The sequence below is a fragment of the Battus philenor genome, unplaced genomic scaffold (genome assembly GCF_028537555.1).
Source record: "Battus philenor isolate CCGP_79_NKW_IND1 unplaced genomic scaffold, ilBatPhil1.0.hap1 SCAF_7, whole genome shotgun sequence".
In the NCBI taxonomy this organism is placed as follows: domain Eukaryota; kingdom Metazoa; phylum Arthropoda; class Insecta; order Lepidoptera; family Papilionidae; genus Battus; species Battus philenor.
In genome coordinates, this window is record NW_027181737.1 from 8,344,386 (window position 1) to 8,366,090 (window position 21,705).

Genomic DNA, 21,705 nt, shown 5'->3' on the forward strand with positions numbered 1-21,705 from the left:
AAAATAATAAAATTAAACGTAAAATTTAAACAATCCTAAAAATCTTATCTCAGATTCCAAGTGAATGTTATTGAAAAACAAGGAAAAAACGCATACTCCTGGAATAAAATATAGCCACTTTATATTTATTAAAGCCGTTGTATGTAAACAGGGTAGAGTTGCTACGCCGTAGCAATCAAAGTATAGAGACGCAATTCAGTGCCTATTGATTTGTATGCAAAAATTCATGTTCGTGACCTAACTCTTGATCGATTGCATATTTTACCTTAGTGTACTCGAGCCGCTTTATTCAGGTTAAAATTCAAATCAAAATTTAAATGAAAACACCACTTCTTTGCCAGTTAACGATTCCAGGCCTTGCAAACTTTTCTGAAATAAATTTTCTATTAACAAAAGATATACGTGTCTACATATAATTTATCTTAAAGTAAGACATCTCTTCAATTATGTGATTTTCAATTAAAAAAAAAACTTGATAATCAGGCTCAAAGCTATGTGTGTTTTAAATGCGTTTTTTTTTGTCCCAGTTTCAAAATGTCAAATCAAAACAATGTACATAATTAACAAATTTAAAATGCCCCCGATTTTCATAGTCTGACCTTACATTTGTGGCTACTACTTTAGTGTTACTGTTTTTGTATGAATTCGTAACCACTTACCACCATACAGCTTTGCGTTGAGAGGCGTCGGGTACTTTGGTCAGGACTGTCGACCTGCGTAGCAGATTTAATCGAAATTTTACCGACTAGACTCCTCTCCATACCAAAACTAGAAATCTCCGACATGAGCTGATCTTTGCTCCCGGTAGACCTAAATCCTTCAAAGTTACAAACACAATTGCTTTATTATATAAGATCATTAAAATAATTTATAAAATTATCAGCTTAAAAATAAGTTTTCGTTAGTTCCTAACGCGCCACCTACTGATAAGAACTGACAAGAAACTTCAGCAGGTTATAAAGAGATTTCTCTCCTATACATCTCGCTCTAACCTCTACCGCCGATTGTCAGCCGATAGGCGCCCACTGCTCGGCACAGGCCTTCGTCAAAGATCCCCACGAAGATCGCTGTCCGCATTCAGGATGAATTTGTTCCTAATTATTTCGTTAAATAGGTGGTAATGCTTGTTCAACTTAGTTGTGTGATTTTTTCCTCATGGAACAGTAACTTTTGTTAGTATAATAATTTTATAAAGAATTTCAAAAAGTTGAAAAAACAGCCTCTTGTCCCCATTTTCTCGTTGAAACTATATTGTTTCTCATACTTGTCTATCGTAAGTGTCACTCATGATAGAATAAGGCTTTATTTGTATTTTTATTTTTAAGTTTCCATTCTCATAATCGCCGGGTCTTTTATTCGTTGTATCTATATTTTGTGATAGAGACCGTTCTACATCATATTTTAGATGGATAATTTCGTCTTTAATTCTCATGTCTGCTATTCAATCTTATTTATTTTTATTTATTTATTTAGAAAAGCACAATAAAAGCAGATGCCGCGAAAAGATACAATTAATCAATAAGTATATTCAACGATCTTTTTAAGGAATGTCGCACACACAAAATATTTATCATGAACAATAGAAAATAAATAAGGGAAAGAAACTTAAATAAAACGTTAGCGTGTTAAACTTGCAACATGTGTTAATAAGAAAACGCAGTTGTATCTCAAGTTATATTTTAAATAGAGCACACGTGTCTTTTTATTTCTGTAAGGTATGGTGGTACACAAAGTTTTGTTATAAAATATCCTACATTATACTCACATCTGCGTATATCCACATTACCTTAAGATAATAAAGATTTTGACTTATAATTCTTCTAGCTAAGGCGGTGTCGTACTCTAATACAATAATGCTTTCTGATGTTCAATATCAAAGAGACGATAAGATGGTACTTTCCTAGTTTTTTAAAATGAAATATGCACAATTTTTCTTTGACTACAAAGGAATATAAGAGGAACTTGGAGTTTCTTTGATAGTACGTGTCGATGTTTTTTTTTATAATTTTTTCATACTCAATATGCGCAGCTCCAAGATTAAAATTTTAAAATGATTTCAATAAAGTATCTATTTTTCATAGGTTTCTCCCAAAAGAACGCCACGATGAACAGTCTACGCTGTTTATATTGCCATATTATTAATGCAAGAAATCTATATGAATGCTTTAATAACTGGGTTTGAAAAATTTTGTGCGTGTTTTTTGCTTACTTTTTTATAATATTTATAGTAATTAATATATATCGTTATTATAATGTTGTGTCATATAATTTGTATTGATACTTATGTACAAAATTTTACATATTCTTTATACTCTTAGACAATTTTTAGAGTGCTGCATGATATTCAAGTACATAATTGTAGTATAATAACCCGTTTCCATTTGTTCCTTTGTACGAAGTAAAATGAATAAAAATCTTAAAAATGTCAGTACGGCATTCAGTTTGACCTAATTTTAAATACTCGTATGAACATGGTTCGTTACATTCCTTGGGATAGAATTACGAACGATTGCGAAACTTTCGCAATACTCTCTGAAAAGAATTAATAACAGATTTTTCTAACGTAAAATTCAAGATGATTTGTCACTCCTAATAAAAAGTTTTTAGTTTTTTGTTATTATATATATTACAGAGATTATAAGTAAATTATTAAAAGAAATAAATCTATGTATGTGTATAAAAAAGTCGTTTTTTTTGCCACGTCTAAAACCTTATCCGATCGAAAGAGACCATGACATGCAATTGTATGTACAATATGTTGAGTATTGGATTCTTTTGTAATTTTATTTTGTGCTATATATATATATATATATATATATATATATATATATATATATATATATATACACATTTACTTTGTTATAATTATATTATATAAGACTTAATGTAAAATATCGTGTGGGTTATGTGTAATAATTTTTTTTTCGTCCTAGAACAAAGCCATGTTAGTTGCACCATTAATAACTCAAGAACGACTGGACATTTTTTTATGATTATTGTGTTTGCGAATATGCCTTTGTTCGAAATAGGATAATAACTATTAAAATATAATATTTATTAATAAAAAAATAGCCAAAACATCAGTTAAGTCGTTCAGTTAATTATTTAAAATGTAATCGTGTTATTTAATTTTATGATATCTGTTTGTTGATTTGTCTCTGTTCAACTTATGTCATAATAAAATATGATATTCATCAATAAAATAAAACATAAACATCAAAAGAGTCTAGCCATGTCAATAACTGTAAGTAAAAATCATTAGTAAATTTGAAAATTCCGAACCTACTTATTAATTGTTTTTTTACTTATTTTTGTTGTATTTGTTAGGCGGAATGAAATTTGCCAAGCCAGCTAGTAGTTTTTATTTTATAAAAACTAAATTTACTTTCTTTATGGTGACATAAAAAATAGTAGGCGTTTTTATAATAAATTATGTGGAAATGAATAAACTAGAAGAAAATGTACATTGATTTTAACATAAATAATCAAGACTTAATTGAAATTTTATAAGCTTCTTGATTACTCGGCTATTGCATCGAGGATTACGTTGTATAACCAAGCTCCACCTACATTAATAAGAAAAGTATTAATAGACAAGACAAGACAGATAAAAGATAGCTTTAAATGTAATATAATAAAGCTACCCCACAAAAATGATGATACTAGAAACAAGGTTACATAAACTTTTTAGCCTTTGCTAAGCGAAATTTGTTCAAAATCCCAACCCTCTATTAAGATAATGGATCATATTAATTGATGAGATTTATCTAAAGTTAGTAAAAGGTTTTTTCATTATACTTCATTTTCATGTAGCGTTTAAGGTAGACGTTAATGAATTGTTATAGAATTTGTTGTACTTGGTGCCGTTACCACATTAGTAAATAGAAATCTCTATCGGAGAGTTTAATGTCGCTCCTGTATTCTCAAGCATGCTGCAGTCACAAAGCGAACGGTTTTAATCGAGGACAGATTTAGCATTTAATTAGATGTCTCGGAAAATCGCTTTGAAAACCTATTTAATCCAATGGAATGAGACGGCACTGTGTATCGTTTGAAATTCCATTAGCGTTACAGAGTACGTGCGAGACTGGCGAATCGTTTTCCGGTTACGGCCAACTCGTATTGTATTTATTGTAGCTGCTGTTATTTCCGCTCCAGATACAAATCAATTACAACATATACTATCACTATAACACTACTAACGTAATTCCTGAAAATAAACACCGTTATTGCTTATAAAATATAATAGCTCAAATATTTTCAATTAATATTTTAAAGTTGAAAAATCATGTAAACAAGTAACCTGTTTGATTAAACATGGAAAGAGGCTTAATAATCATATCAATTAATAATGCCATATTATTAATTAAAACGAATGTACACATGATTTTTCATTATAAATGAACATGGGTGATGATATTTTCTGTTTCATCACTTAACGAAGTAATGAGCATAAATTTAATAATTTAATTAATTATTTTCGTACCTACCGTATTCAAATATGATCGATTTAATGATTATGATGCAATTACTAGGTCACGTTAATATGTGTTTAATTACCGTTCATAACAATAGCGGTAAATACAGATCTATACTTATAGATACGTATAATCTAATTTATTATTGATCATGCAAGGTGATTGTTTTGTAGTTTGAAAAACTTAAAATATATAGTTCATTTATCAGGAAAAAACTTTAGAGTTTTAATCCTATTTACAATCATCATACAGGATGATCAATCTGAGATGTATTAAATATGCGTTAATTCATTTTTTCTATAAAATTGATGCTACAAGCCAATAATTTCTGGCACAAGTCTACAGGGATAGATAGTAAACAATATTAATATAATTATGTAGTCAACCAAATTTCATTAAGTTAAATATTTTGCAAAAACCTAAATTGTGGACAGGATGTACTAAGGTAACAAATCACCCTGTGCAATAAATAAGATTAAAAGAGTACGAAGAACATCTTAAATTTATTGAATTATAATAATTCAAACAGTCAGGTCATAGGCGGTAGTGATTTTAATTTCCACTTCTTAGTTGAAATAAGTGCTAAAATGGTACCTAAATTACCTAAATTGTGTTTGACGTAATATAATATACAATTTATTTAACATATAACACTTGACAAAATTAATTTATGATATAACTTATTAAGCTTCAGTATGAAGTGTGTTAAATTACTATTTATATTAAACAGAACGTAAAAAGCTTTTCGTTCTGGCTTTCAACGTTGAAGTTGATTGGTTACATAATGAAGCGTCTGCAAAGATTTCTGGTCTACTCATAGTAAGCTATTAAACTTGTAATAGATTCGAGGCGGTCTTCGTATTCGACACGGAACTATCGCCTCAAGGGAGAACGCGGAGATGTCCGTTTTAAATGAGATTATTGTACAATGTTACATGTTTGAGACATCTTTTTATATCGATATTTTGCGACGAGCACTGATTGTTTCCCTTTAAATATTCGTTTTTTGGCACTCCATAAAAAAATGAAAATAATTGTAATATCTTGACCTCTAACACTCTAGTGTTCTAGTGTTAAATAAGAATTATTTTTAAAGTGTTAATTGGCACAATTAATTAAAGTCAAGTTCTTTCTTATGTATGTATATTATTTTCTAAATTTTCGGCACAGTGCAATTTTAATTTCTAAATAGTGAAGTAAGATTTTTTTAATAGGTTTTGTTGTAATCAATACTTTTCCAAGACCTTTCGTAACTTGAAAGTGGATAACTGGCATTAACATCTCACGGCCAAGAGAGCCGCGTGCTCTTAACATTCATTGTGAAAAACCTTTTAAGAGTGTGTAAAACTCATTACTACTGAATTCGAAAGTAAAATCTTAATAACAATCAATAATTCATTTAAAATTTATACAATATTCGTTTCTCGTACGTCTGTCATCTATCCAAATTTCGCAAAAATTAAAATATAGACTTCAAAAGTAACAAATTCCGTAAATCGACGAAAATTAGTAAATCTTCTAGACTTTAAATAAAACGTAATCCTTGTCCCTCAGCTTCGTAAGCGCCTCTCGTTGCGCCTCGTGTATTGGGGAATCAGCTCGTTCGGCGTGGTACCGGCATTCGGACGGATGGCGAGGTGCCCCGCCCCCGGGTCCACGCCGCTCTCCGTGGGACTCCCTGCCCAGTCTGCGACATGAAGGCAGCCTCAATGACTCTGGATATAGAAGTACTCGTGCCGACAGTTTTGAACAACGGTAAACCGATGCTGCTAGATATAATCAATGACCTTTTCCGCCCCATTCAAAAAAATATCACCGATCAATGACCTTATAGATCGTTTCCTGAAATGCACTCTATTCGCTTTTGCACAGGTCATTGCATTAAAATATAAATGCAATAAATTTTGTACTCTTAGTTAAAAATCCATCGGAGAGCTACGAGTCCATATCTACTTGATGATAATTTTCTCAGCTATAACGAACTGTTTAGTGATTAAGATTTTTTTTTAAATAGATAAAATATACTTACATAAGGAAGAACTTGTGTTATACGATACGTCGAATTATTAAGTGTTTTTAAATTTAAGTTGTATTGGAAATAATTTTTTAAAATTATTCTTATCCCACTATTACACAAAAAAATCAAGTCTATTCAAGCTAAGATTAAAAAAAAATATAACATGTAATATATTTTCAAATAACACTCACATTTTTCAAATAAATGTATGGCAACAATGAACACAATATTATGTGTCAGAATAGCAAATCGTAAAACATTTGTTAATATTTTCGCAATTTCTTTTTTAGTTTTGTTTACCTATTCCGTTCCTATGTTTTACATTCATTATAATTTCAAACGAAACTCAAGTGTCGGCTGGTATCACACCAAATGTAAATTAGGACTCTAGTTTTAATGCAAATGAGCATTAAAATGTCTGGCAAAACTTCATCACATTTTACATTGAACACTGCTTTAAAAGTTTAGCAAATTTAATAGAATGTATTCAAGGAACTTTGAATTTAAATCCTTTTGTAATTACTTACAAAATTCATACAAAGCGAAAACTACCTGGAATATCCATTAGCGTGAGGAGCTGTTCGTTCAGACGTAATAATCACAAACTAAGCATAGATTTCAACCACGAGCATTCAACAGTGTTTGGTATTGACTCAAACATTTACTTTTAAAACCACAAGTAGCATAATATATGTCGTAATATAATTTATATACAATTTAAATTACTGTATATCTTCTACAGTACTTATTTTACAAAAAGTTTTCCTTAAAATTTCATTGGGGGTTTACTGTAATAAAGAATATATATTTTTTGATTTGAGATAATGAAACGAAGTGTTAAAATTTATAATAATGTAAAATTCCTATGTGATAATATAAAGCTTGAAATCCAATTGCTCTTCCACTGTTTGACCAGAAATAAACCGTCTAAGTTTATTGTGGGTTCTTCTCACATCAGAGCACATTTGGAACCCACGTAGTTTTATGTTTAATTAGTTCATTATAGGTAAACTCAATCTGGTTCTTGTTTATATCAAATTGGGCTCTTCTGATTCATAAGTGGTTACTGTAAGTAATGCTTTGCGGATAATAATGAATAAATGAATGTAATTTCCGCTGAGTGGGTATAATTTTGTTCCGTTTCGATGGTTCGGTGGCTTATGAAAACGCTTCATTAATTAAACAAACCCACTATATCCCAAGAAGATGATCGCAAATGTGGTGATACGCAAGCGTGTGCATATCAAAACTCTTTAAACTTCACGATTATGGGTAAGCCATTACCGTTTGATGAATACCATATCCGTTTCGTTACTTATTTGGGCAAAGAGATTTAATTCCATTGAATACCATCAATAGAACTATCTATCCTAGCTTATATTAAAATTTCATCATCGTCAATTAGCCATAGGATGTGTCCCCTGCTAAACATAGGCTTCTCCCCTAGTTTTCTAATAAGACCGATTATAAGTTGCCTGCATTTAATGTCTTACAAAGACCTGAAAAAAAGAAACAAAAAGCTTTATGATATATTGATGACATTAAAGATAAAGATAAAATTCATTTATTCAACATTGGATCTTTTAACACATTTAGCTGTTATTGATCGTCAACTGAATATTTTTAATCTATTTTATTTTTTACTCTATTCTACTTCGCAAGGTGTTATAGTTGTGAAGAAAAAGTAGGATGAAACTCCAATCATCAATTAATCATCAACACATCTTTTAAAAAGATATGTATAGAAAAATAACTATGAAATTGAACGGATAAAAAGGTATATAAAAAATGATAACTGTATATCAAAATCCTGCATTTACCCCATGACTGTACTATTTATTTTCAATAACCGAGTTATTGTCATAAGAAACTTCAAAAGTGATATTTAACAAATATTAAAGATTTAGTATGACATTATAATTAATTGAAAAATAAACCTGTAATTCATTTAATCACATTATTATTCGCATAGGAATATTTACAGTACAGAACAGCCCAATTTAAAAGAAACTAAAATCAGATTGAATTCCTTTATATTGGTATCCTTCAGCTTTAAGCTACGGGAGTTCAAAACGCGCCCTGATCTAAGAAGAGTCCACAACAAAAACACAGGTTTTTTGTGGTTAGTTTTACAACGTCCTTGATGGAGTAGAGCAATTCCCAGGCTTTATTATCGCTTAAAAATCCTTTATAACTTTGTAGAATTTTAAGCTAGCTAGTTTTTGCTTAAAGAACATTATTGAATTTATTGCTAGATTATACATTGCATGGAAATGTGTTGTAATACCATACACGGTTGTTCAAAAACGAGTTGCTAATTTTATCAAGCACAGAGAAAGAAATTAATACAAATATGTATGGTCAGTGATTTCCTATAAAACGGAGTTATCATATAATCGAGTGTTAAAAATACTTAATATTTTTCATCCAAATGTAATATATTCGTAAATAATAACTGAAACCAAACCAAACGCAATCAAAATGATTCAACAATTATAACTCGTTTTCCGAACGTTTATTATCCCGATTTCTGTTTTAAAATAATGACGTGTATTATTATGACTTCTTGTAACAATGAACAACCCTTTTATCGTTAAACAAAAATCAAGGATTTCATCTCATTATTTACTGGAATTTAAGTGGAATAAATTTCAATAAATTTGATCCGTGAGCGTTTTGTGGTGCAAAGCATTAAGCCGGTAATGGATTTTCGTAACATTTTGATCAATACAGAGTAAAGTTAAACCAGATGAGTTAGCTTTACAGCAAGCACTTATACGAACTGTTTTGCAGGGGTGTTTTCGATCGACAAGACAGCATACGTTCGGAGTACGCCAGTGACAGAGAGTCTTCCCGCTACGGCATCGTGCAGCAAGCTTCCATAGACAGCACCGACTCAAGAATCTGTTATTTGACTTCTAGTGAGGTAAGTACTATAAAATATTAAAAACACCACGGTACTAAAAAGTTATATTAAAAAATATATTTGTAATATTTTACACATTCAAATTTGATATCATTTTAAATATCGCAATAAATCATTCTATGAATATAAAAATATATATTATAAACAATTCTAGTACAAATTCAGTAGGGCCAGATAGTAAACAATTATTAATTTTAATCCGAATTCTTCAAACACGTTTTTCTACTATGTAATGATTAGGTTACGAGTATTTATTATTCCTGAAACCATTGACTGATAAAGTATCACCTGTATATGAAATTCAAAAATATATCCAAACATAACATATAACAGATTATTTAAAATTCATTTAAAAATTGAGGTAATTTGCTTTTATTTTACTGTAAATTATTAATTAAATGCAAACTTACATTTTTATTCGAATCATGCAATATTTTACACTTTTTCTTCCATATTTTTTGTTTCTTCGTTTTAGTTTACGGTATTTTATTAGGTTAACTATTTATTTTCGTTATACAAAATTATTATTATTTGCCTCTTAATATAATTTGCATCGTGTTTGCATTTAAACTTAAAAAACCAAAAGGAAACTGATGTAAATACAATAAAAGAAATGACGTTTACCAAACGCCAACGAAAATGTTTATACGTATAATAAATTATTTATAAACATACAAAGTATAAACGACGAGTACAAGTATGTGAAAATTGTAAAACTCACAAATTTTAACAAAACATTTTTTAAGCATATTTCTTATATAATATAGATCTAATATGACACTTAAGTGTGTCGGTAACACGGTCTATTTACCATTACGAGGCGCGAGAAGTACTTCAAATGCCCTGGAGCCGGCGTCGAGGCGCACCGATCTAATCACGAACCTAATTGGGATTCCAACTAGCTCTCGATAATACCTGACTTATCAGATTCATCCGTTGAACTACACAGACTGCTTAACACACTGCGGATAAACTGACAGCCTCTTCGCTCGATTTCAATTATCCATTTTCGTATAAGAAGCTTTTGTAATAATGAGTCATTTGGTTTAAATCAAATTTATTTATGCCTGTTTTATCAATATTCTAAAATAGTAAAACGGAATGAGAAATGAAATTTATTGTTGTAGTAATCTTCTAACCAAACATTAATAATTATTTGAATTCTCATTAGCCTTAGCTATAAAATTTAATTTTTTTATTAATTAATTTTACTTATATTTATTAGGGCATTAATGAAATGCCATGACTGGTGTCTAAATGACAATAATAGAAGGATATAATTCTGTAAATAAGAATAGACTAAAAATCATAATTTACAATTCTTGATACTCGCTCTTTAAAGGTAAGCATGACAATAATAGTGCAGAAGCACTTTTGTTTTCATTGAAGGCTCAATGATACCAAAAGCATACAAGATTACCATACACAGGTTAAACTTTTAATACATATTTTTAAGAAATCCTGAAAGATTATTTTCAAATTTATTAAATGTATAAAGGAGCCAAAGTTTTTCCGAAGAACGTTTCCTAAAATGCTCTCTATTGAAGCAATTTCAGTAAGTGCTATTAATCTTCATGCAATCTATATTCGTTTGTCCGAAGAATGATGAATAGCGAAATCCCTTGGACGGTCATTATTTACTTACAATAGATTTGTTGAACTATGAATTTGCTAATCTAATAATTAAATTGATAGACGAATGTATAACAAATTATATAATAATATAATAGCGTTTTACAAAACCTTTTTGAATATATATAAATTAGTAACAATAACTTTCCAAGTCCGATTTTTATCACAGGTTTTATTTAATTTTTGTGAACGTTAAGAAATATATTACTTTTTATATTTAACAGTACAAATATATATCATGTTTATTAATTAGAATGTTCAATTTACTTTATTTTACCAAACTTTTATATAAAAACTGACGTAAAATAAAAAAAAAAACAGAAAACCTATGACGAACTATTATGCAATAACTATCGGAAGGTATGTATGAGATTCAGACAAATCTTTACATTATCCATACTTTGATGATTTGTTCATAAACAGTATAACACATGACATTTATTTTTCGATTCCAGTAGTTTCAAAAGATCCTCGTAAATGTCTAAAATGAATTTGCTTTCTTACCGATCCAGGTGGACTTTAATCGATAGACTTAAAATAAAAGACAAAACGCTAAAACAACATTCATTGTTAATAAAGGTTTCCCGACTTCCATACCTTTTTAAGACGACGTAAAGTTTACTTAAGCCGTGCATAATTCCAGTAGTAAGTAAATTCTCTCAAACCTACATACTTTTCGTTTCTATAAAAAGTCCAGTATAAAGATAAACCTCAGAACAGGCATCAGTTAATATCACAGACGCTAAGTTCACGGAAGATAAATCAATATCGTCATATAATTTCAAATTCTAAAGTGCAAGAATTTTAAAGTCAAAGTGGTAAAGCTGTTACTGTGATTGGTTATCCATAAGATAATATTTACATGGCTTTTGTAAATTACCGAGTCTATTTGGATTATAAATGTGATTAAAAAAAAGGGCCGAGTAATATAAAATATATCAAACGTAGCTCCGGAAAGAGCACGGCCCGGGGGGAGTCGGAAGCGTTCGGCTACGCTCGGTGGAGTTTGCGCACGAAGCTACGCGCCTCTGCGCTGCAACCTTTCCAATCGTATGCTGAACGTAGCATTAAAAATAATATTTTTAAGGTTAACTATCTTTGTTATATTAACATGAATCAAGACCAATCGCCTGTTTCGAAAACGTTGGAAGGCTCGCCAATATAAAGGTGTCGAATGTCGCGAAAGATAACTCTCAGCCGTAAACTAAGACGTTTTGTTTGTGTCAATACAAAGCTTTTATTGTCAAGTGCACGGACAAAGAAGATCCCATCGTCCAGGCTAAGTTAATGGAAATCCTTTCTCGTGGTTGTTCCGGTTGCAATAGTAGACTGAACCTTTGTAAAGTTAGTGTTTAATGCATCTCCTGCGGCTATCGTGAAGTCAATTGTAGGGCCTAGGTGTGAATAAACAATTTTAATGTAAAGTATTTCTCCGTGTTCCAAAATTAAGTATTAATAAAACAATCAGAATATAATATAAATGTTAGTAGAGTTCCTGCTTATGTGTCGCTTGATCCACCTGTGATATTAAATTCATCTTTGCCAAGCAAATGTATTGAACCTTTGTTAATGTACGTTAATTCCTAAATATTCATGTTACTTGAATTAAAATAACTATTACATTGTTCATAGTTGACACTTTTTACATGATTGTTAGAAAAATTATAAATTGTTTATATAATCAACAAAGAGCGTTTCGAGTCAAATAAACATATGTATAATAATTGTTAGCGTAATCGTTTAAGGCTTTGTTTTGAAAGTTTGTTAATTACTTGGTGCTAAAAGTATGTTATTAATATGATTACTGTATGGGGGCCACCAAATCAAAGAATGCTGATTTTATAAAGGTAACTAGTTATGGTAGTGTGTCTATTGTTCCTTTTCTATTCCTTTTCACTTCTTACTTCCCATTAGAATATGTGGTAGAGAAAGACGTATACAAAATTTTCATTAGATAATTTAATTTTTTTTATATTTAAATGATGATGATTTTCATTTGTAAATGTTCAAAACGCGGTATAAATGCTTCTAAGACAAATATCGCCTATAATATATAGTACAAAAACTAAATTCAGATCTATATATTGAAAACTACATGTTACTTGGAAAATTATCATAAAGTTAACAACATTTAAATACGATATTATTCATCGTCGGTATGATTTTCGTAAGACAAGTAACTATTGACATTAAAAAATGTATTCAAAATTAAATGTTTGTGTAAAATCAATAATTTGTTTTCAATATTCCTTTGTAGTTTATTATGTTAACACGCAAAAATGTAACACTGAAGCCTCTTAACCTTCTTAATGTCAGAAGAATACGTTTATCCAATTAGACGAACAAAAGCCACTTGCTGTGTTAAATAGATTATACTTTATCAGGGCTATAGTTATCTATAAAAACAATAAGTTGAAAATTATAATAATCCAACGCCCATTTGCTCATTAAAAATTATTAAATAAAATCCGTCACGAGATTTCAATTTGTGCTGTTTTGTCTAGTAAATATAACAATGAGCACTCAGTTAAAAAATATATATCTGGTATTTATGACTACTCAAATAATACAGTTCAGATTACTTTTATGTGGGAAAGTTTTAAACAGTAACCACGTCAGGAGGAATAATTTGATACCCATTATAAAGTTTCTTTAAGTTTTCGTAATATAAAACTATTGGACTGGAATGTTAATATACATAAGTGAGAATTTGTTCAGTAATGAAGTTCATTATTTGATAGGATTTAAAAAAATGTTATTAGATATCCCGTATATATAAAATTATCTGGTCTAATTGATTTCTGGATACCTTCAAGATAAAATGAAAAGAGTTCCTCAAACATTTCAAATACAAATTTCGACTAGAAACAAGAAATATTTACTACAGCAATTACCATTTAGAGAATGTTATAAAATTAAAGTTTACATAAAATTAACAAACGCAGATTGATATAAATTCGCTTTAGTTAAATTACATTTCTTAAAAAAAAACATTTGTGAGTTTTGTTTCTATACGATAAATCAGTAACAAGGCGTCGGATGAAAGTGCATCACGGTGTTTATAAAATAAGCAAACTTTAATAAAACGTCGCCGCTTATTAAAAAAGAAAAAAACATTGTTCTAGAGTTCTATAACATGATTGCTAAGGAATAAAAAAGATACCATAAGTATTTTTACATCCCTACACACATGAGAATTTGCAAAGGGGTTGAGTGTAATAGAAAATATATTTTATTTTAATTCATATTACCAATTTCTTCTCATAAAAACTTTGTTATGTAATGCTTCAATACTTCTTCAAGTACTAAGCACTACTAACTAAAAATAAAATCAATTATGTAATTACTCGTATAGGCACGTCGTTAAAGATAAAAAAAAATATATAATTGAAACTTTACATTACAGAATCAATTATTTTACGTTTTTAATTTACGTTAATTATTTTACATATATATATTTTTATATATATATATATATATATATATATATATAAATATATATATGTAATTTTAAATATTTACGATTCATATATATGGCCTATGCCTTGCATTGGGTGTCTATCGGCTTACACGATAAAACAGATATTTTGATTACGTTTTGAAGATACAAAATGCAATATATAATAATTCGCTGACACAATCATGTATGTGTGCGCGGCTCAATTTTTTAACCATTACAACAGACTACAGAGAGTTGTCTTCGTAGCGTAATGAACGAGTTTCGCCGTTGTGGTTGTTAATCATCCACAACTTTACTAAGTCTCAGAGACACATATCTCCTAATTACTTCTCTGGCATGTCGGCTCACCACATGTTTTCATCCACAACAGGCCTACATAATTAGTTACGTACTGCTAAAATAGTCGCTAAAATTTTATTTCTCTTAAAGCACGAATGATTCTAACTTATTTACGAACGCAGCTGTTTCTACCACATTTTATTTTCTCATTTACTATTAAGCTTTGCTGTTAATTAAAAAAAGGTTTTTTCAATGTGTTCCTGATGTGAATTTTATTTCTTTAAAATGATATATCCTAATTAGGGCTATAGAGCAAGATTGGTTGAAATGTAAAAGCTATGAAGGGGTGAATGTATAGCTAATTTATCAGCAAAGGCATAAATACCTACATTAAAACTTTTGTACCTATTTAAAATATTTTTGTATAAAGTAATTATTCCGAAATCACCATCGTCATCATTATGTCAGTCGATAGACGCACATTGCTAGTCATGGTCTCCTACAGAGATCGTTACGATAACTGGTTTCATTCATTCATTCTAAAACATGCTACGTTATTTAATTTTCTATTGGAAGGCGACAAATAACTTCTGGCAATACGAAATCTGCATGGACATATAGTATACTATGATTAATTTTAATATGTAGTGTACTATGAAACCATTATTGAATCGTTTTTACATCTATAACGAATCACCTGTATAACATCAACAAAATATAATTATACGATATTAAGATTCGTGTTAAAATGGGAAAAGTTTTTACGAGTTAGAAATTCGATTTACACACGAAAAACGCTGCTTCTTTATTCCTTTAAAAGTTTCCCGTCCTTGATACTTGTATTATGTACCGTTCAAGTGCTTAGTAACTAAATTACTTTACGAACGTTCGAAATGTTAAAATTGACTATTTATAATCTAAAACCATATCAAGTAAATAGATTATCTACTACCAGAATTATAATGATCATCAATGATTACGTTATAATTATGTAACTTATACAAATTAAACTAATTTTCGTAATTAAATACGTATTTAATTTTTAAGTTAAAAGCGTGGACCGACAGTTACACTTGGAAGTTCAGAGTTACGAGTATATGCCGTTTTTAAAAGGCGTAGTATTCCTCATTTAGTTTATAGTAAAGGGCAGTGAACTATGTAATGTATACAGAATAATTGGTTATATGCGTAAAAGCTAGAAAACGGCGATTGAAGTGAAATAGGAGTAAAATGACTTTAAAACTTTTTACACCTATTTCCGATAAATGTATAAAGTGATCACTTTAATAATCGTTATATTATTTTATTGTTTCGATTGTAATACGACCTGGCTGGTACTTCTGGCAGTACAAACTCGGCAGGGACAGATAGGAAACAATAATTGATTTATTGATTATGAGATTTATTGATTACGTATCAACGTAGTAATTCGAATTATGGAAACGCTTTTTAAGCTATATTATCATTACGTTATGTGTTATTTTGTGGTGTATATACTGCGGTGTACCATTCATTAATTGACAGCAAATGAACTATATGCTCACCTCTTTAAATATTTTACACCTGTTACTCATCGCTTTGTATATGATAATGGGTATTATTACCAGTACCATACATTAATTTCAAAAATATTTGAAATTGAATAAAAAAATAGTAAAATAAGATGTACCATATTTGTTATTGTAGAGCATGTTTCAGTACCATTCTATATTTATAATTTGGGACAAAAATATGAATAAAAGAATAGCGTAAAATAAACTGGACATAAAAATTCCATTCGTACTGTTTTTTAAAAGTTGTCACTCAGAAGCAAAGCTGAAACTCTCGTCTATCCACAAACCACTCTAATGAAAAATTCACTTTATTTGACACTTACCCCGTTCGTCTCCACTGGGAAGCAAAGGCCCGATGTTTATTTTTGAACTCCGCAACCGCGTCTGTTAAGGCAGGGCCATTGTAAATTGTGTCAGGGTCTCTCCTATTGATTTCATGTTTTCCGCCGACAGGCCACCCGTCACATATGTACTTTTTCTGGTGTAGCCAGTATTACCATCAGTAATTACATAACACCAATATTCAATAAGTTTGATGCGAGTTTTAATTTTCATTGTATAATGAAACCTTACCGAAACAAATGTAATATCGAGTTTGTTTTGATTTAATAATCGTTCTCTTGGCTCCTTTGCAACCGATTTCTTTGTAACAATCCGTTGTGACAAAGAAACAATTTCTTTTCAGGATAGCCCCATTAAATCATATTTTTTGTTATACTTCCCTCTTCATGATTTAAAATATCAAAAAATATGTTTCATTAAGCAACATAAAAGGAAACGAGAAGAATAATATTTTGGACGAAACATTTTTTTTTAAAAAGAGACTTCTGAATGGGATTGACGTGTTATTTTAAATCTATAATTTTTGTAAATCAACGGTTTTTTAATGTATTAAATGCATTTCATGACACAAAAATATAATAGAAATTTCGAAATATTTGTTAGAAAGGATTTCTAAACAAATACCTGTGATTTTTCGTAGTGCCCTAATAAATGGGAGGAAAGCGTGCTACAACGTGATGTATTTCCAGCAGAAATGCGTACATGGTAGCAAATGTCTTTTGTTCCACATTCATATTATCCGTTGAATTTTTGTGCTTTTGGAGCGCTAAACTACTATTTATTTTTTTCGTTTAAATATTACACAAGACCGGATATTCATGTAGCTAAAAATACGCAAACGTAGACAGGGCGAATTTTTTTATAACTTCTCTTTCATTTTATTAAGAAAAAAGTTTAAAATATTAAGCACTCGAGTAGAACAAAAATATAATAGTGTTCTATTTTGTTCTGAATGCAGATCTTAATAAAATAGACCGTATTCTCAATAACAGCATTCGATTTATTTTCAACCTCAGGAAATACGATAATACCTCTGCTCGTCGTTTTGACCTCAAATGGTTACCCAATTCATCCTCCTTTCCATACCTACATTTCTTTGACACACACCATGAGATAAATCTATGGCAGTCAAATTATTTTTGCACTCTTTTGGTATTCTCACAAATCTGACGTCGTTCATTCTTTTGTGTCAAATCGTTTTTGCTTTATATTAAATTTCTTCCCAGAATTAGAGAAACAGCATAACGATTAATTTTTTTATAGAAGGTTCGAGCGAGACCTTTTGGCAAAAGAATCAATGTAACTCTTTTTATTGCGAATTGTTATGAGAAATTTATGAATATATTAATAAGATCATAAGTATATTGTTTATTATGTTTATAAAGCAGATAATATACTCTATTTAAATGTCTTTTTCTATTTAAACATCTGCCAACTGGTTATTTCTGCACCACCTTAGGTTGACTGTTACAGAATGCCTAAAGGTATGAACTCGATCATAACAAGTTTTAAAATAAATAAATGAAGAAATAAATTAAGAACCGACTTTAAATATACTCAATTTTTAACAATGTTTTTATGTTTTTGCAGGTAAGTACCGATTAACGAAACAACGAGTTAAATAAGTTCCAGGTAAGTATTAGATAATTAAACTATTAAGAATAAATAACAGAAAAATAATTTAAATCGTTGCTGCAATTAATAATTTAATATTTATACACAAAATGTTAAAAATTTCTATATATTTTAAATTTCAACAAAGAATTACTTCTTAAATAAACAAAATTCAAATGCATAAAGTAACATTACTGTGCGTCTGTTTACAAATCCAACTTATGTTTAAAATTTATTTGCTTTACACGTTCAACGCTATCTTTCTTGTAAAAATGAAAGAAGAAAACGTTATCCTTTTCAAGTCCTAGACATAAGGACGCATGATGCGCCGCCGGTGTTTAGTTCTTGTCGCAGGTACAAAAAAAGCTTTAAGAACGTGATAAAAGCAAAACGGTAACTTTTCTTTGCAGCTAGCTTACTTTTACAAGCTGGAAAAAGTATTACCGTGAAATAAGTGGTATTTTAGTCAAAATACGATTGAAAATTGAATATTAAAAAATGAATATTGAAGTTATTCAATTTTCCGTGTGGCTCGTATTCTTTTGTAGTAACCATTTTTGGTTACATGTTACTGCAACCAGAAGCGATAACCAGACAAAAGTATTTTTTTTTTTCTAATAATGTACTGTAATAAAAAAAACTGCTTAGTTTAGATATTACAGATCTATACAAGACATTTAAAATGTAAGCACGAAACTTATTGTGATTCCAGAAAGTTACCTTTGTTAAAGACAAACTTGTGTTCGTACAATACTAAACAATGTTATTTATTTTATATGAATTAAATAAGTTACCGATCGGAAAAGATAAAATTTGTAATCACATAACATAACCTATTTTAAATAATATTATCATTTTATATTCTTATTATTTAACCAAAGCATTTTCAAACAGTATCCTTTTTTCCTATAAACATTAACACTACTCTAAAAGTGTCTTCTTTATTATCCTTGCTACTTATTATATTGTAATGCTTTTTTAGCATTATAACGATTAGTACAGACTGCTGGTACCGTCTGCTTATAAATTTGTGTGCCTTTTTTGTATTGTTTTAAGATATTGAAAAAAAAAGGTTATCTTCTTTGAAAAATTTACTATTTGTGGAGGAAAATTTTTTGTGTAAAAAAATTTAATTCACTTTATATGTAAGCACTATCCCTAATTTTCAAAGATTAATATAAATAATATAATCAAAGTCACGTGTTTAAAAATGCCGAATTTTACGGCTGAATATTTGACGGGATTCTTGTATGAATTGTAGCTTCCTTTGAAATTAATTTGAGTAAGTCGCGACTTAGTCGAAGTCGACGGACGCTTCCACCCACTTTGGCACTGATTGCAGTGCCGTGCTAGTGACGAACGAAACCTCCACAATTTCGCATCGGCTCAACATCCATGTGCAACAGAGACGTACTAAAAGCCTTGCGCCTGCGCCCTACAGCCTACCGCCATATTACTTTCTTGATACTGTACCCAGTATTCTCGCTTCGTTGCACGCTCAATTATCTTTAACATATTGAAGCGGTGACGTAACGTAATATTATTCTCCCGCCTATAATACAGATTTATAGTCTCCACTATAAACTCTCTTTTATATATGAACAACAGCCTGCTACTATTCGAAGGTGCCGTAGATAGTGAAATTCTATGGTTAATAGGAAATCTGCCGATTTATTGTTGCATGGAATATTGTATAAATAATATGTCCTTTGTAGTGCCGCTCTCTCATACGATTAATCTATTGCGTAATATTAGATGAATGGAGAGTTCTTAGCTTTTTACTTTATATATTATAAGTGTCTTTCAACTACAAACAGTTGGGAAACATGATAGTTTTTAAATGAGAAGTATATACTTGTGTTTTGAATATTTACTAATAACATCGTTTTAATAACACGATCTGCAGTGGTCTTATTTCTCTTTGTCACAAAAGAAAACAAACAAATTTGCACACTTTTATTTGTATTCGAATCAGAAAACGTGACGATCTTAATGCTGGATGTAAATTTTACTAAAATATCCTAGGGGTAATTAACCAATAATTATTATATAGTCTACCACATGATGTCTTTTTCTTTCGCACATACATAATGTGTACAATACATGACAAATTTATACGATCACTGACCAACTTTCAATTTTTACCAAACTATTATCCCTTTTGATAAATAAATATTACTTAATCTGACACCATATTTTATTGTATTCAAGATTTTTTCGGCATAAGGAAAGTAAATTTCTAGAAACTAATTTACTATTTATGGTCAGTGTAATAGTTAAAAATCTCAAGGAAAACAAGCACCGAACCCCCACTCTCATTAAAATGTACAAGCGTACTTCTCCTTCCGTACTTTTCATTAGTTCTAAAAATTCTGCAACCTAAAGATGTTGTTTTTTTTGCGGGATGAAAACTTCCGTGCATAGGCTGATTGCTAACGGAGAGTTCTCTGTTGTGTAAAAAAATTCAATATGAAAATTTTTAATACAAGCCATGTATAAAGAAAAATACAAGCATTGAATTTATTTTTTTGGACTGAATTTGAATTCTATATCGTGAAGGTAGCACAGGAGCTTTACAAAAATTAATAAGTGTAACAAGTAATTTAAATTAAAAATAAAATATTATGAACTAATAACCAACAAACAGTAAATACGCATATAATAACCAATTGATGAATACTTTTTAAGACATGATTCATCATTTACATCATGGAAAAGTAAGCTCGGGACTTTCAAATAATAGAAAAAGGGTTAGACGATTATTACGAGTAAATGATTACACGGTCGAAAAAAGATGAAGGTATTAGCAGTTTGGATGATCACTACTTAACGGTGTCAGGAGACTTGTTAGTATAGAGAATATCTTAGTAAATTTTAAATATTTAAACATGTAAACAAATTGTTCACAAAAGATGTTAATCGACTTTAATCAAATATTAAAATCCGTTATATAATGAAATTAATTTTCTAATGTTTTAATAATGAAGGTTTATGTACAAAATGTACAATTCCCACCCTAGAGCTCATTAACATCTTCATTCACTGTTACGCCTACCTCGGCCTTATAAAAAAAAACTACTCATTATCAAAATATTTGTGCCACGACGTAACGCACGGCACTAATTTTCATTTTAAGATTTTTGGATTTATTATTTTAATTTAAAATTATAGTAAGATTTTTTCATTTCTTGGGTCATAAATAATAAGTAATTAATTTCCCTTACAAAAAGTTTTATTGTTCAGATTATCATGTAATTTTCAAATATTTCATCTTAAAGGCATCGAATTCAAATCGTATTAATCTTTAGAACGTTAGTAGGTACGATTTTTAAAGAAGGTTTTCCCAACCCCGTCTGCGATTGAATCGAACGCGTCCCCAGACATATTTTTATCAGCTTTGGTGC

At 29.8% G+C, this 21,705-nt stretch overlaps 1 protein-coding gene across 1 annotated transcript in view; it reads left to right on the forward strand.

Moving 5' to 3' along the window:
• sif (still life) overlaps positions 1–21,705 on the forward strand; it is an 80,006-nt gene that overhangs the window by 21,531 nt on the left and 36,770 nt on the right. Inside the window, exons 18-19 of the mRNA XM_068774191.1 lie at positions 6,033–6,233; positions 9,289–9,421. Coding sequence (XP_068630292.1) covers positions 6,033–6,233; positions 9,289–9,421 — 334 coding nt within the window. The remainder of the gene's footprint in view (positions 1–6,032; positions 6,234–9,288; positions 9,422–21,705) is intronic.